This window comes from Strix uralensis, chromosome 1 (assembly GCF_047716275.1).
Source record: "Strix uralensis isolate ZFMK-TIS-50842 chromosome 1, bStrUra1, whole genome shotgun sequence".
NCBI lineage: Eukaryota > Metazoa > Chordata > Aves > Strigiformes > Strigidae > Strix > Strix uralensis.
In genome coordinates this window covers 4370341-4387264 of record NC_133972.1, presented here as the reverse complement: position 1 = coordinate 4387264, position 16924 = coordinate 4370341, and the positions used below count along the sequence as shown (strand labels likewise).

The following is a 16924-nucleotide window of genomic DNA, read 5'->3' as shown; positions in this document are numbered from 1 at the left end:
GCATCGCTGGGTGCTCCGAGTCATCGTGTATTTACAACAGGCAGTGTTGTCTTGGTGACTCTCATTTACAAGTGACAAAGAAACCCTACTAGAAAACCCTAAACTTGCACTATTTCCTTCTTGATTTTAATTTTCTGGTTTTGTTGGCTTGTTTGTGTGAAGAATAAATTCCTTCTCTGGTTATCTTTTTTCATGAATTATCTTCCCATGGTTTATGGGATCCTCAAACTGGAAGTTGAGAGAACCTTAGCTAGAGGGTTATGCTGAAGGCAGTTTGGTTCTAGGTGCCATAAAGAAGTTTTTGGGTTGGTGATTGGGCTTTTTGGTTGTTTTAAATGATGGCCATAAGTACAGAATTGCTTTATACTTTTATTTCATGGTTGGTAGGAGCCATCAATACTTCGTCTTGTTGCATTTTATGCATTCTTGTGCTTTATTAATTTAAAATACTGTGTTAAACTTGGTGCAGAAAGCTGTAAGACTTTTACCCTGTACAAAAAACCCAAATGTAGCCGTATGGAGGTTTTTTTCCCCATTAAATGAGTTACGATGGTTATGAGGGTTTTTCTCTATTCAGCATTGCCAGAATGATGAAGGCTGTGTAGCTTCAGAGAAGACATGCAAAAGCTACTTTTGCATTTTTTTTTTAATCTTCCAAGAGTGTGGCTCCCATGCAAAACTAAAGGTGTACTACTACAGCGTACTCTGTTTTACTGGGGAAAAAAAAATGTATCTGTTGCTCTAGATATGTATTTAGAGGAAGTGCTACAGCTAAATGGGTAAACAGTCTTAAATTGCTGGGCTTCAGCTGGAACCAGTGGCTTTGCTTTTTCATCATGTTTAACGTGTATGGCATGTGAATGTGTCCAAGTCCAAAGCTGTCCTGGTAGTAGAAGCAGGATTATTTAATATGAACTGTGGCACTTGATCTGCTCTGCTTTTGTTTTCACATTTATGCAAATCCTGAATCTGTAGTTTAGCAGATAACCTGTTTTGCTTGCACCTTTTAATTTACAGTTGTTTGAGTGCATTATAATTGGCATAGCTGGACTAAAAGCTCAGAGTTTTATTCAGACTTGTGTAAGGTGGTGGTGCAAAGGTTGAACATGCAAAATGATGGGAGCTTTAGGGCTGTCAGCAGTGATACACTACATCTGTGTGCATCCTGGGTGTGTTGGTCACTTATTTTTAAACTATACAAAAAATAATGCAAGATAAATCTTTTATTAACTGTTATAAAAATACACAGCACCGTATGTATTTTGGTAATCATCCTTCTTGGTTTAGCAACCCTTAGGACACTGATAAAAAGGGTCCTGGTAAATTTAGCAATGAGGGTTTAAGTATTATTCTGTGCCTCCCTGCTAGAGCATTTTATCACTTGTAACAAAGGCAAGAGAAGGGCAGGCTTCCCGCTGAGCTGCAGCACCTGGTAAGCGAATGCAGAGGCTAGGATGGGTTTTTCAGTAAAGATGTTGGATTAACTGGGGCATCTGAGTCACGTGCTCCGTTTTGCCATCCTGTCTAAGATCAGTAATTCTAACAAAAGATTGCTTAAACCGCTCTGGTGAATTCAGCTGAGCGCCCAGAGCTTCTGGTCCAAAAATTACAAAGAAAGTAGTTGCTTAGCTCAGAGGAGCGTGAGGGTCTAGAGGTTTTTAAAAAGCCTAAAAGTCTTTATCTTCAGCTGGATTCTGACAGCAGTAAAGACTGACTGTTATTGCTGCTTCATAGCTCTGTGGTAGCTGAAGTGAATTGATAGGAGTTACTAATTGGCTAAAATTGTCACCGTTGCCTGCCTTTCCTGGGGGGAGGGAAGAGGGCTAAGAAAAATGCAGCTTTGGGAATTTATCCTTCTGTTTTCTATAGGTTTGTATTTCTAGATTAGGTTTTATACACAGGGCAGGACACCCGGGGAGTCTTACAGGGATTTGTGTCCTCCGAGTTGCGAAGGTTTAGTTTCTCAGATATGTCTGTCTGCCTCTTAAGACGTGCTGAAGGAACTCGAGGTAGTCAGATACTGTAAAGGTGTCGTGGAAGTCAGTGTCTTTGTAGTACCTTTTGCTACGCAGATGGTGCTTTGGAAAGCTTAGTTAGATTTGACTGCGATTTAACACCACTGCTTTAAACTTTTGAGGGTTCTGGCTCCTAAAAAAAATTTTAAGGGGCTTTAGAAGAGTTTGGTTTGAGGGAAGAGCCAAGGCCTTGGTTCATAGTGTTACCCAGGTAAACAACTAGGGTAGCTAATATTACTCCATAATCTACATGAACCAGTAATGTTTGTTCTACTCTTAGAAGTCTTCTGGCACGGTGAGGAGATTACATCCAGTAAGTGAATATTGTAATGTTAGGAGTAATGAAAACTCAAAAGCTGTGGGACTTTTTTTATATTTGATTTCCCCTTTTACATATACGCATTTTATTAGAAGTTATAACCTTGGGAAATCTTTAGATTGTTGCAGAGCATTGCAGTGTAGTTGTCTGGATCAGTTTTTCTGTTTGTACCTGACACGCTATACAGTACCAAACGGATGCTCTGAGGATTTACGTGTAGTAGTTGATCACAGAAGGAGCTTGTAAAGTTGCTGTAGAAAGCTTTGTGTATGTGTGGGCCAGAATTAGTCTGCTCCTTTATTAGGAACTACAAATCAGATTGAAGTAGTTAATCTCTATCTGTAAAACACTGCTGGCTGTGATGAACTGATGATGATTCACAGATATGTGCTGTATTTTAAAACTAAAGCTTGGAAAATGTTCTGTGCTTGGTGCCTCTCCTGTGCGTGCACACACACACCCCCACACCTCCCCAGTGCTCCTTAAATCTGAAACTGCTCTACAACTGATAAAGTCATCTGGGGAATTAGGAAACCAGTCTTCATGTTTTATTATCCTCTAGCCCAAGTAAGCCTGTGTTATTTGTCTTTCAGTATGTTCAAGCAGATGCTCCTACCAATAAAACACTGGCTGGACTGGTGGTGCAGCTGCTGCAATTCCAGGAAGATGCCTTTGGAAAACATGTCACCAATCCTGCCTTTACAAAGCTTCCTGTGAGTATTGGGGCAAACCCACTGCTATTACAACAGCATATTTTGTTCTTCCTCCGGTATCTGTGCTGCTGGCGTGCTTCCAGGAGACGGGGAGATGGGTGCTGAGGCTTTTGTTGATGCATCCTCTGGAAGGGGTGAAATAGCACACTCCTTAAAAGCAGATTTTCAATGTCATACAGCTTATTTTCTATACATTTGGAAATGATTTCCTGAATCCCGTGGAAGGGTTTTAATTTCTATTAAGATTCTGTGTAAGCTCGCAATCTTTAAGTCAAATCTGTTTGGACTGATGTATCCTAAACTGCCTGAATAAGATGCACTTTCCAAAGCAAACAAGTTTCCATTGGGCATTTCTGTTGATTAAACTTCAAACTTGTCGTGCTGTCAACACTGGAAAGTGGCTTTACCATGTTCTTTAGTAGCACATAGTTACCTAATTAGTCTGGGATAGTTTTCCAGTCACTCAGGATCAACATTTTAAGGGTTGCTTATTTAAGGTTCAAACTTGGCACATCTTTAGCAGTAGTACCCTAGTGATTGTGTTCAGAGATCAGTCCCATTGCGCTTGGAACGCTGCCTGCCACCAAAGTAATCCTGTCCAAATGAGCGTGAAGTCTAAACAGCTGATAGAGAGAAGAGGGATGCAGCAAATGGTAAGGACAAAGTAACAGAGGGATTTCGGTTGTGAAGGGCAAGGACTGCAGCGTGGTATCAAGCGCCCAGTTGGCCGATTTAGAGCAGGTTTTGTGGGCCAAGGCAGCTGTCGTGGATGCATATATAAGCGTTGTGAGCCTCAGCAGGAAGGTCTTTGATTATCTTTGCCACAGAATGCTTAGGGGGAACCTAAGGTCATGCAGTCTGGGGTTCTGTTTAGATAGACATACTAAGTTGGAAATACTTGTAACTGATTACACCATCATAAACTCTTAAGTTGTTCTGAAAACTGTTGAAAGTACTATCTTCTTTGGTCCACCACTTACAGAGTAGTATCTTTTATTATTTTATGGTGTTTTTTTTTCCCAGATGTTTTGCTTATGTAACTACTTTTGTGAGGAGTGTGAATTCATGCAGGTTTTCCTCAGAAAAAGAGGGTTTCAGACTTACTTGGTGCTTAGGAATATACACAGAAGCACCACAAGATGCCATGAAGACGTAGCTCACCGTATCTTCCGTTCTGATCGCCTGATAACTTCAGTGGTAGTGAAAAGCTTTAGGGAAGGAGGTGAACATTGCGGTGCTTTATTTTGATACGGCAGTGTAGACCATAAAGCCCTACTGATACTCAACAAGTTGATAAACCATTTGAGTGCTCTCAAGTCTTAAATCAATTTGTTTTATCTTAAAAATGGGTAATAAAGATTTCCGTGGCATTGTAAATATGTTGTTCCTCTGTTTCACTATTCTTGCTGTTTCAAAGGTCTACTCTGATCAAATTTGCTCCGCTTAAGTTTACAGCAGTTGGATCTCTCTGCTCTCAGTTACTTCCAACAGAAGACAACTCATCAGTACATCTTCCTTTATATTGTTTTTATGAGAAAATGCGATATGTACTCTTAAGGTGAGGTTAGCATTCACTTTTCTAGACATGTAATTTAAGATGCTTGATCAGACTGCAAAGGAGGCTTCCTTATTCTACCGTAGCACTTTGAAGATGTGCAGAATGCTTCGGTTCTACAGGATTATGTCTGACTTGGGAAGAGAGGTGGGGCGAAGGGGTGTCTTAAGTGACATTGCTAATCTCCAGAAATACATTGAAAAGCTATTGCAGACTTCAACTGAAAAGATACTGAATGAAGCTAAAAGAGGTTAAAAGTTTGTAGTTATCTCAGTGACTGTTCAGTATTACCGTGTTCCTGGCGAGGGAGGATCTGAAGTTGAAGAGGAGGAGGTCATGCTTGTGTAAAAGAAACAACCCGGTGTGAGCCGACGCAGGCAGGAAGCAGAAACAACCACAAATCCACGGATGAAATACGAAGAGTAAATTTATTCTCATTACTTCATGACCCGGGGGTTCTCTGCAGCAGCACCCAGGCAGAGGCACCATGGAGCTCAGTCCTTGCTAGCCAGAAAAAGGAGAAGAAAGAAAAGATCTCGAATCTGCTGCTTTCACCTGTATGTCAGGGATTTTTACAGGTGTAGCTTTTCACTGTGCTTTGATCTTTCACATAGCAGGGCAGGAATCTCAAGGATGTTTGATAATGTGCCTCTGAGTCTGTCACAGGCCTGTGTTATCTAAATGCAGTCAAGCACACAGAGCTAAACAGGAATTACTGTGATATATGCGGTTTTTGACACCCCAGTTGCAAGTCACTCGAGCGTGTTTACAGTCCTCCTTGCCAATCTTCTGTTGTATTCCTACATACCCCCAAGCCATCAAAACTTTGAGTGCTGTTACCTGCAGGTGACTGCAGAAGTCCTCAATTTGTGACTACACTCACAACTACCATCACTAAAGGCTGCTGTTAATAGTCCGTTCCTTGCGTGATGCTGGTCTCCATTAGTACACACTGCAGTGTTTCCTCTGTCAGTGCAGTTTGAGATGAAGTGTTGAGCTTGAGAACTGCCGTTATTGCAAAACATCGGGATGTGGCTCCCTAGGAGCACTTACTGATGAGACCACGTCAAACCAAGGTTGTTCTTCCAGCTCACATGAGAGCCTTTATATTAATTTTCCAAGTCCTAGCCAGCGTACCTCATGCTCATTCTCTGAAGTGTCTGCTCTGCGGCGCTGGAGCAGTCAGGGACAAAGGGAAGCTGGTCTCTTCCATCGGTATTCAAGGTAAACCTCTCTGACCTGGACTGAGCTGAATCACTGCAAACTACATCTGTTGAAATAAAGCTCAGACATTTTACTCAGTGCTTTGAGTGGATGAAATAGACCTTGTGTTTGAGAGGGGATTGTTAATTCTCTGTTTAAGGTCCTGTTCTTGGCAAGGGTGTTGTATAGTATGGGGTCTAGAGCACTAGACTAGTAGATCTAGAGGTAATGAAGGACTATTACAGCTTGACTTCTGTGCATGACTTCTCGTTATTGCATTTAAATGCATATTGTCTAACCTTACTGATGCTCAAAAAGGAAAAAGCCGATGAACTCTCTTAAAGGCAGTTTTGCATGTTTCAAATAAAGGCTGTCTTAAGATATTAACTCCTAAGACAGCAAATTGTAAGGCCTGTTGATCTTAATTGCCTTGTTATGATGGATTTTGCCAGTCAGAGAGGGACCTGGGGGTGTTGATTGACAGCCAGCTAAACAGGAGCCAGCAGTGTGCCCAGGTGGCCAAGGAGGCCAATGGCATCCTGGCTTGTATCAGCACTAGCGTGGCCAGCAGGGACAGGGAAGGGATCTCACCCCTGTGCTCGGCACTGGTGAGGCCGCCCCTCGATGAGTGGGTTCAGTTTTGGGCCCCTCCCTCCAAAAAGGCCATTGAATGACTCGAGCGTGTCCAGAGAAGGGCAACGGAGCTGGTGCAGGGTCTGGAGCACAGGTCTGATGGGGAGCGGCTGAGGGAACTGGGGGGGTTGAGTCTGGAGAAGAGGAGGCTGAGGGGAGACCTCCTGGCCCTCTGCAACTCCCTGAAAGGAGGGTGCAGAGAGGGGGGATGAGTCTCTTGAGCCAAGGACCCAGCGCCAGGCCAAGAGGGAATGGCCTCAAGCTGCGCCAGGGCAGGGTCAGACTGGCTCTTAGGAAGGATTTCTTTGCAGAAGGGGTTGTTGGGCGTTGGAATGGGCTGCCCAGGGCAGGGGGGGAGTCCCCATCCCTGGAGGGGTTGAAGAGTCAGGTCGACATAGCATTTAGGGATCTGGTGTAGCTGGGATCTGTCAGTGCTGGGTTAAAGGTTGGACTAGATGATCTTCAAGGTCCTTTCCAACCTAGATGATTCTGTGTTTCTGGGTAAAAATGTTGAAGGGAATCTGGTCTATTGACCACTGTCTCTCCTCTGCGGAACAGGTTTTGTCTAGTTGTTAAAAGCCATTTCCTTTGATGCCAGTAGCAACAGCCACAATTTAGTGAGAGGGTCTTGCTAGAGTCTGCTGACACTTCAGAAAAGTGGCTGGTGTCTATGACAGAGATTTGTGTGCTGTTTTTCATGGTTAAGTACTGGCTGAACTTCCTGGGTGCGGTAGTAAAATCCGAACTTGCCAGAGCGGCTGCGATCGCTCGTGCTGCTGGGGACTCGTGGGTCGCTGAGCCCCGTGCCAGGCTGCAGGACGGCCTTGCCGAATTGCCCCGATAACGGGAAAGGTGCGGCCTTGTCATTGCAGGATTTAACGTGGGCTGCTGACAGGCTGCTTGATGAAGGCGAAGCTGCAGCAGCAGCCCCTGAACTTGAAGTAGGGGACGTTGGATGCAACAGTGGGATCAGCAGATGCAGATGAGGGGGACTTTGCTGCAGCGATTTCATCCAGTTGCACGATACAGCCGGCACGTCAGCAAAAAGGGAGTTCTGGATGGCCATGCGTATGTAGGACAGCTGAAGATAAGTAACGGCAACTTCCATGCTAGCGCTGCAAAAATATTCTTTACAACGGGTCTTCTGGCTTCGTGTTGAGATTTATTTTTCTTTTTAACTAGTGTTTGTTGCATGTTTGTAAACCAACGCTTGTATTCTTGGAGCCAAGTCTTATGGCAATAAAATCATTCAGTGTGTTTAAAACATTTTGTTTTAGTTCAAGCTTCTGATCAGGGACTGCTCCATCTAGAGAGGACTTCAGTTTGCTAAGAATAGTACTGAAATGCGTGTGGCTCGTAAACTGGCAAGTACCCGTATGGCAGCTCTGAGCTCTCTTTATTGCTTTCTGTGCACAGTAGGGCTCTAAACAGATGGTAGACCAGGAGCAGTTCTGTTCATGTTGAATGCTTATGAAGGATCTTTTTGATGTTGTTCTTGGACACTGGTGTATTTGATATCTCACAGAACTGCTTTGCTTTCCATTAGCAGCTCTAGAGCCAAGGAAGGCAACGTTTCGTTTAGATCCCGTGCTACCGTTTTAGCTGCCTCGCTGCAGAATGAATTTAAAATGCTTGTCAGCAATGCTAAGACTGAAATTTGGTGTTCATTCTGTGTTAGCAAATACTCCTCAGGTGTAATATAATGGATTTTAAAGAAAATGACCTGTTCTGGTCTAAAAAGTAAGGTAGATCAGAAACATTCCTAATGCAGGAAAACTGCTAGGAAGGCTGATGTCTGTGTGGTGTCTCCAGCTTTGTGATTTCTCTATTTCCAGCAGAAGGCAGCTTGCAGAAAGCCGCTGGTAACCAGAGCCCAGCTCCTCAAATTCTGTTTTGTGAATTGTACAAATTTGTTATTTTTACTGAGAAACACCAAATAGACCAATCCTGGCCTATACATTGAGCATGCATATGGCAAGATAGGTTTAATTTCCTATTCCAGTAAATGGCTGGGCATCTTGCGCTGAACAGAGCGACATCAGAAGGAGTCAAGTCCAGAGTGGCCCTTGAGACGGCCGCTGGGTGCTTCTGGGGGCTGGGAGGTGTAGCGGGGTCCTTCCCCCTCAGTGCTGGGGGATGCCCACCCCAAGGCAGAATATACATTTCTGGTGTGGAAGCTTAGCAGGGCTGATGGATCTGCCTTACTTCATCATTTCAGTTTATTGTTAGAACAGCTTGCTTTAAGTATATCTGAAGTTGCCTGGGAAATGGACGTGTTTGCCCTAAAAAGCCTTTTGAAAGTCCTCCTGATCCTATATAAAACTTGCCAAAAGCAGTTTGGCGTTGCAACGAATAGAAAGAAGTGTTTCAGGGTAGTCTTACTTGAGTGCATGTTTGTAAATGAATTTTTAAATCTTAAAAGAACTTTTAAAAAAAGTTATTTTAAAACGACTTTTTTGTGGCTCAGTCAAATGGATTTATCAGTCATATTGGAAAACAATCTGTAACAAGAGGGCCTGGTGGACAGAAACAGAGTTTTTATTTGTTCTAGTCTCATGTCACACGTTGCTTGCTTTATCACTGGTTAGTTCATCAATGCTGTGGTGTATTCTTCTTCCTGTTCCGAATCCTGTATTGAGAGCTCAGATGCCCTGGCTGTCATGCTGAAACTAGATTTAGTGCTGCCTTTCTCTGGCCCTGCCTTCAGCTGAGCTATCCAGTTGTCTTCCATTTTTAAGGTGACTTTGACAGTAGTTTACTCTTTTCCGACCACATCCAAACATCCTGACCAGAGACACTAGTAAAATAGCAAAGATAATTTCGAACTAAGATTTATCAGAAAAGTGTGCCTTTCCGTGTAGGAAACACTCCTGCATTTTTAGTAAACTTTTCGAGGAAGGACTTGGTGGGACTCTAGAGAGCATTTCAGTCTCCTCATGCTGCTGTTTGAATTTCAGCTCTTGAATTCACCTGTTCATGAATATGTGACTCTGCTGTGCTCTGCTACAACTGATAGTGAAGTAATGAGTTGGATTTAGTATGTTAGGGCAGATCTGCACAGTGACCTTCTCAGATCTTGGCAAACAACTCTTTGTTGTGGTGGACGAAGGACATGAATGGAGAGCTTTAGGAGCCGTGGTGAATATGGAGCCTGGGTTTGAGATGTTAATTTCTAATTATTTGTTTTGGTCTACTTAATACAGATGAAGAGCTTCTTAGCTGACAGCTGCGATTTTAGGTTTAATTTACTGTGAAATGGATGTTCAAAGAGTAGTTTGGATTTCTGTTTCACAGCTATGCAAGGAATTTTTTTGCAAGCTACTCGTTTAAGGAGGGACTTGGAGCTTTTGGATATATCAGGTTCTGCTTGCAAACGTGAAGAATTCTACTTAAACCAAATGCATCTAATCTTCTCGAGATGTTCTTAAAGGAGACTGCAGAACTCCAAAAGTGATTCACCTGAAAATTAAACTATGCGTTTGATAAATTAGATGTCTAAAACTCAGCTAGCAAGTATGTATTCATTTAAAATAATTATATAAAAGTCAATGTCACTGTGTTTTCACTTTTCTTTTGGGTTCTAGGCAAAATGCTTCATGGATTTCAAAGCTGGAGGTACATTATGTCACATTCTTGGTGCTGCTTACAAATATAAGAATGAACAGGGCTGGTAAGTTTTTGTTTTCGATTTATACACCTTTTGCATGAAATTAAGCACATGAAATGGCTATGCAAACTACTCAAAGTTTAATACTTTCTGGAGAATTGAGTAGGCAAGGGAGTTGGAGATGGGAAGAGGAGATTTTTTTTTTTCCTGTTTTGCTGATGGTAGCTTTTTTATGACACACCCCCACGCTTCTAAATTTAAAGATAAGTTGTCCAAGTTTAAGGTCTTGAGCCTGTAGGTTGGGAGTTAATTACAAGTTTGAAGTGCTTTTTTTTTTTGTCATTTATTTGCCTTATGACAGAGCAAATTAACCAGTATCTTAGAATTGTTGTTTTCTATCTATGATGTAAATCTCTGTTACTGTGTTAAGTCTAGTGTTTAGTTATAACTGGGAAAACATGAAGCATTCCATAGATAATAATAAATGCTTGATTTTCCATGGCTTATCAACCTCCTTAAATGGGGGGTGTAAGTAATTAGAAACACTGCCCGTGTAGCTATTGACACTGGTATTAAAACTAATCATGTGACGTCCCAGTAGTGTTTTGACCTCTGTGTTTTTAAGTTATAATCCTCCTTCCAAGACAGCAGTAGCATGAATTACTGTATTTGAGAACACTGGAAAAAATCTCTCTATCCCAGCCAAAACCAGGACAGGATGAAAAGTTGATAGATAAAAGTAAGCAGAGATTGTTCTTGTACGTGAATTTAAATAGTTTCCGATCTGATGTTGTGCAGACCTGGAACAGCATTCCTGGAACCGATGGTGTTTCTGTTACCCACAAGAGCAAATCAAAAGGCAAAAATGAAGTTGTTTTCTCATGGTTGGTTTTTTTAGGAGTTGTTTATACTCGTATCAGCTAAATGGATATCTGAGGTGGATATATCAGAAAGCTGGTATGAGTAAGCTGCTGTCAGGTTTTTTCCTTCTCAAATATTGCCAACACCTTAGGACATGATACGTGTTTATAGTGTTCTGTGTGGCATATCTTTCAGGAGTGTCTTGCTACCTCTTTGCCTTAAGATAAAGGAGTTAAATGGCTCCTACTTTGCGAATATTTAAACATTCAAATCTTTTCCGAACAAATTTAGTTTTCAGTCATTGAAATTTGTCAGCAAAACTCAGATACGTGATTGCCTCCTCTCTTCTCACTCTCTTGCTGATTCCTCAAAACTAGTGTGGGTAGTGTCTTGTGTTTGTGCATGTGGGATGTAGGGGGAAGTAATACTTGAATTTAACTCTGAGGATCAGACTTAGAGCTTGGAATGTATCCTTCACTGACTCAACCAAATAATATGTGGTGTTTTGCCTGAAATATGATTTTTTTTTTTAATGGTATGCATTGTCGCTCTTGCTTAACCTGTTTGTGAATGATCTGTCTTATAGGAGAAGTACCTTTCCTCGTCATAATAGGTATGTCTGAAAAGTGCACTTATCCAGTGCAGCTGGACATACCTTGTCTATCACTGCAATTCAAGTAGTTGTTTGCTAAAACCTGTCAGAGGATGTCAGTTAAGCTAAGGATAGGAGGAATTAGTTCTACTCTTTTATCTAAATGAGCAACTAAAAAAAGTGCTATTTCTTCATATATTGACATGCTTCTCTTAAAGTATGGGTTTTAAAAGCAAGCAGAGATTTGGGGACATATGTAGCATTAAACGAATATGTAATGCAGATTTTAGGCAGCCAAATGTAAAAATTTTGGTCAAGTTTCAATGCCTTAAGTGTCTTTGTTTTGTAGGTACTGAAGACTTTGTTAGGTGTCTAAATGGTGTTTATTTGGCATTTATCTTCCTTCACTCCCTTGAAACTCTTATATTTGAGAAGCATATGTTTTGAATACGGGCTGTGAAGCTGTCAGAGGCTGAATACTGGAGAAGTGGCTTGATCTTGGCTCTTAAACTCCTGTGTATTATAGGTGTAAAATACCGCACAACACAATTTAATAAAGTAACAGACTTATTAATGACTGGCCCTACTCCTGGAAGTCATTCAACATACACAACGCTGTTTAAAGAGGTCGTAAATTTCTTTTAAAATTGAAAGATGATTCTAATAAATACGCCAGGGTATTATTTTTAACTTGTTTGCCATATTCTTAGTGGGAAGGGAAGAGTCTGTAGCACTGCTTTAGGAGAGAAGCCATCATTCACTAATAGTGAACATTTGTAGTGCTGCCCAGCACTCCAGCACCTTTACGCAGTGCCACCTGCATGGGCAACTTCTTTTTGAAAATGCTAGAGAGCCTCAAGTGAAGAAAAAAATGGTGGTCTCAGCTGAAGTGTCTTTGTTTAATTTAGTAGTGTAATACTGATGTGGTGCCATTGTTGTGTGGTAATGGGTTTTGTGACTAAAAATCAATCTTGCTTTGGTTTATCTTCATTGTATATTTATAAACTTTAAAAATTGATTTGATGTGTTACTGGAAACAAGCATGTCTTTAAAAGAAACTGTCGTTTGATATGGGCACAGGAATAAATCATAGTATTTTAAGTTGGGATGTTAAATTAAAGCATATCAGTCACTGCATGGTAATGACGTGCATGGCTTTTTCACTGTGGTGAGTGTACAGGGTACTTCTTATTTTATATGCTGAAATCGCTTCTGCTGGTATTGCCACTCCCGAACACCAGCTCGGCACCGCAGTTCAGAGTGTTTCCAGACTCGAGCAACAGCTTTTTCCAAAACTTGGGAAGTACAGAAGTGCACCAGGTAGTCTTCTACATCTAAGAGTCAACAACCTGATTATCTAAACACACCACGGTGCTTTGGAAAAGGCTGAATTGTGAAGGGTCAGGCCCGAATCTGTTTCAGAGGCTGCTGCAGCACCGCTTACCCTGGCTGGGGGTGACGAGCCCGTGGGATAGTGCCAGCGCAGACACCTGCGGGTGCTGAATTTGGCGAGGGCCTGGCGTTAGTGCTGTTATCGTCCCACCTCTCAGGTTGCTGGGGGTCGCCAGTCCAGTTCTTTTTTTTTGAGTTGATTCATCCGTGACTTCTGAATATGTGCACAGTTCAGGTGGATATGGCAGAATGCCTCTGGGGGGGCTCTTGTGCTTCTTCCCGGGAGAAAGCCTCAGATTTTGTGTTATCCCCCCCATTTTTGATAGGCAGTTAAATCTGCATTGTTATTTCAAGAATTTTGATTACTTTGTCAGTGAAGTAGCAAACTTTAAAGTACCACACTCCAATAAAGACGTTCATAAAATGCTTACATGGATTATTAGCTACCTGTACGCTGTGTGTGGGATGCCTTGTTCTCAAATAGATAAGTAGTTTAGAAAATCTCAGCCTGACAAATTGCTGTGTTTTTCCTGGATTAGATCTGGGACTGGTGGATGGGTACAACTAGAAGTAAGAGAAATGTGAGAGCCTGTTCATGAATTTTCTCATCTAGGTGTTGAAATCCATTGTGAGCATTTGATTATGTTTCTGTTTAATTACCCTTTGTGACTGTAGTGGAATGCACAACCCTGCTACAGGGTTTTGTTGGACAATGTCAACTTCCATTTTTCCTAAACATTTCACAAATCAGTTGCATTTTGTTGATTTGGTTCATTGTGATTTTTTCTTGCTTGTGAGGGCTGCCAAGTGAAGCAAAAATATTTGTGGTTGTGCTTTAAGTGTTCTTATGTAGCTACCACAATACACTGTTTCTTATGTGGAACGTGAAAGATTCTTGATTGCTGAATGGAGGAGAGTTGAATTTAATATTTCTGAATAATTTTCCTTAACAGGCGGAGGTTTGACCTGCAGAATCCATCCCGAATGGATCGAAATGTGGAGATGTTCATGAACATTGAGAAAACACTAGTGCAGGCAAGAAACTCAGATACAAAACTCTGTGTGTTCACACGCTCAGGGGAGGGGATTAACTGATTAACCTCAGTTGTGACTCACTGGAGAGTGTCATCCTGGACTTCTGTAGGAATATTATACTCTTCCCTCCCTCTCCCACCCATTTTAGTCAGAATTTCCACTTGAAAACTTCAGAATGTTTTCATTGATATTCTGCAGAGATGCATAGGGTGAGAAAAACCTGTTTGTAAGGTGGGAGAAAGCATTCCAAGTGTCTCCGTCTTCCCGTGAAAGAAGCACCCTTAGGACCGAGTAACTAGTTCTTTATATATCCATTCGACTGCTGACTTTCTTGAGACTTTCAGCTTGATAAAAGTTTGACTTTTTTTAGGTTAGGATACATTTAGACTCTCGCTTTAGTTACTACCAGAAGAGAGCTGATAACAGCTGTATGGAATCTAATTTGAAGTTAATTTTTTTAACTGCTGTGTGTGAATAACAGGATATTTTTTTTGAACTCTACAGCAAAGCTCAGTCAAGATGTAACTTTCAGGTGCTTGTTAAAAATGGGAATAGGAGGGACAGCAAAAAGAAACAATACTCTTCTTATAAAAGACTATTGCCATTGTATGGTGGTTTCAGTACATAATAAAGTACATCTTAAAATCCAAAATGAAATTAATGTGTACCTGCAAATATCGTAGAAATGCATGAATCTGCACATCAGTGCAACAGGACAGGTTCAGATTTGGAAGCTGATGTGCAGGGGACTTAAATTCCCTTTCAGTCAGAGTCTTCCAGAGCCTGGTAAAAAATTCTTTGAAATCAAAGACGTGGTTCCCATTAAAGATGTTGTGAAAGCAGGAACATGAGAGCAGCTGCGTTGGGTGCTGTTCCCTTCTGTGACAATGTGTCTGACAGAGCTAGCGGCAGATCTGCAGAGACCAGAAGGAAACGCAGGATAAAACTTTGGTGGGGAGGTGTGCGAAGGAAAGACTGCTGTCCTAGGGGTTTCTGGAGCTAGAGTTAGTGTGCTGTGTCACAACCTGATATGTGTTCCTTTTGAGCTTTTTCAAGCACTGGTGATCTTAATGGGGAATTTTTGATTTATGTCACAGGTGGCCTACTAATTTCTTATTCAATTCTTATTCTCTCCACTAGAACAATTGTCTGAGCAGACCGACCATCTACCTCATTCCAGATATAGAATTGAAGTTGGCTAATAAATTGAAGGATATTGTCAAACGTCACCAGGTAACTGTTAAATAGCATGTCTTAAAGCAAATGTTTTGTCAGTTGGAAGATAAAATAGATTTGCCTGACTTCAACATATCAGTTTCATCTGGATTGTGTCTGACAACTCAAGGCAGCAGCAGCAAGTCACCTAAGACCAGAAGTTCACCACTTGTAAAATGCCATTAGTAGTTATCCTCACACGGAGATTGAATCATAACTTTGTTCTAAAAGTAAATCTGAAATTGCTGCTGGAGTGAGAAGCAGCTGTGGTGTCTCCGTGAGTTCACTGCAATAGCTGATTTAAGGCTGAATAACCTGCTTACGTAAAGCAGAAGGTCCAGCGTGAGGAAGCTTTTTGATCTTAAAATGATCGCTGCCTCTTTTGCTTTATTTTACTTGCTTTTTTTCTTGTGCTGAACAGAACACAAGGGTCTCTCGCTTGTTAGGTAGTCAGCTTATTTCTGAGAGTCAACATCTTGCCATTGTAATTTAATATACTAGATGCTGAACTGAACAAGATTAATAGTGTTGTCTCTTAAAAATGTAAACAGTCTTTTCACTTGTCTTGAGAGAAGTATCTTGGAATGTGAACTCTACATCATCCGATAGCCTTTTGTGTTCTGATAATTCACAGCCATAGCCAAAGTAAACTGTTTCTTTTCCAGATTAAATGTATTTCCTGTGTTGTCATTATGAACCATCGTCTCAACTTCAGTTGTGTAATTTTTCACAAGTTACTCTTAATTATTCAGCTAATTCAGGATGCTTGCTGTTGCTTAAATTAATGATTCTGTTTTCCTTTCGTAAAGGAATTCTGTAGTGAACTCAAAGCATGCTATATCCATGAGTGATTTAAGGGACTTTTAAAGCAGGCAGCTCTGTCTCTAAAGGGATGTGAAGAACTGAATACAGAAATTGTCCCTAATTCTGCTTTTTGGGCTTTCTTCCTTTGCCTTACCTCTGAATTCTCATCTTGTATTTGTGTTGCTACCCATGTTTGCTCACTATCTTGATTTTATTTTTTTTTTTAACCTGTTGCTGTTGACTTCCCTCTACCCCATCCCTAGTACCTGTAGCTCCCTCCTCTGTGGGCTTTCCAAGCCCTCGCTGCCCTGACTGCAGCCTGTGCAGAAGAGTGGCACAGCTCTTGCCCCAGCACAGTGCTCGTGTGATCTCTGGGCTTAGAAAAAGAGGTGTCAGTAAGATGTTTGTTCTCTCTGCTGATAAAGATGCTGTTACTGTTTCTGGTAGTCGTGCTTTTTCTCATTTTCTTTGTAAAAGTTGAGGATTCTTTTGAGAAGAGCCAGAATAATAATTTAGGAACTTGAAAGCAGGTAACGAGCGAGATTTAGCATTTATATTTATCTACTTCAAGAAAAGCGTTTTATTGGTAGATAATTCTTCCATCTTGTTATGTCTTTAGGTTCCAGTCACGTTCAGTTTAGCAGAGGCAGGGAATAAGCCTCACAATCTGCTTACATCTTTCAGAAAGCTGTTTTAATGTAAGGTTATCCATCCCTTTGTTTTCAGTCAAGATAGCATCGAAGAGAGACTTCCTGTTTATCCATTGGGTTTTTAAAGCTCTGTAGGAAGTAGATGAAATTTACTGATTTGATTCACAAAGCTCAGATTAGATATCTAGAAGTGTCTTTAGCTCATGGGGAATGAAGGGAGAATTTCCGTTATTGTTCCTTAAACACTTTGCAGGGTCTTCATTCATGCCAGGCCTCTTTCCTTTCACTTTGAACGCTTTTAAATTTTTCTTACTTTCCAGCTTTCTTTTC

At 41.3% G+C, this 16924-nt stretch overlaps 1 protein-coding gene across 2 annotated transcripts in view; it reads left to right on the top strand.

Annotated features, from left to right (window-relative positions):
* The window catches only part of SMARCC1 (SWI/SNF related BAF chromatin remodeling complex subunit C1), a 93256-nt gene that overhangs the window by 4904 nt on the left and 71428 nt on the right, over positions 1-16924 (top strand). The window contains exons 2-5 of one of the 2 annotated variants that reach the window (XM_074873952.1): positions 2928-3047; positions 10023-10108; positions 13844-13925; positions 15066-15158. In XM_074873952.1, coding sequence (XP_074730053.1) covers positions 2928-3047; positions 10023-10108; positions 13844-13925; positions 15066-15158 — 381 coding nt within the window. Of the gene's footprint in view, positions 1-2927; positions 3048-3621; positions 3701-10022; positions 10109-13843; positions 13926-15065; positions 15159-16924 lie in introns of those variants that run through there. The other variant, XM_074873992.1, reaches the window with a different exon arrangement.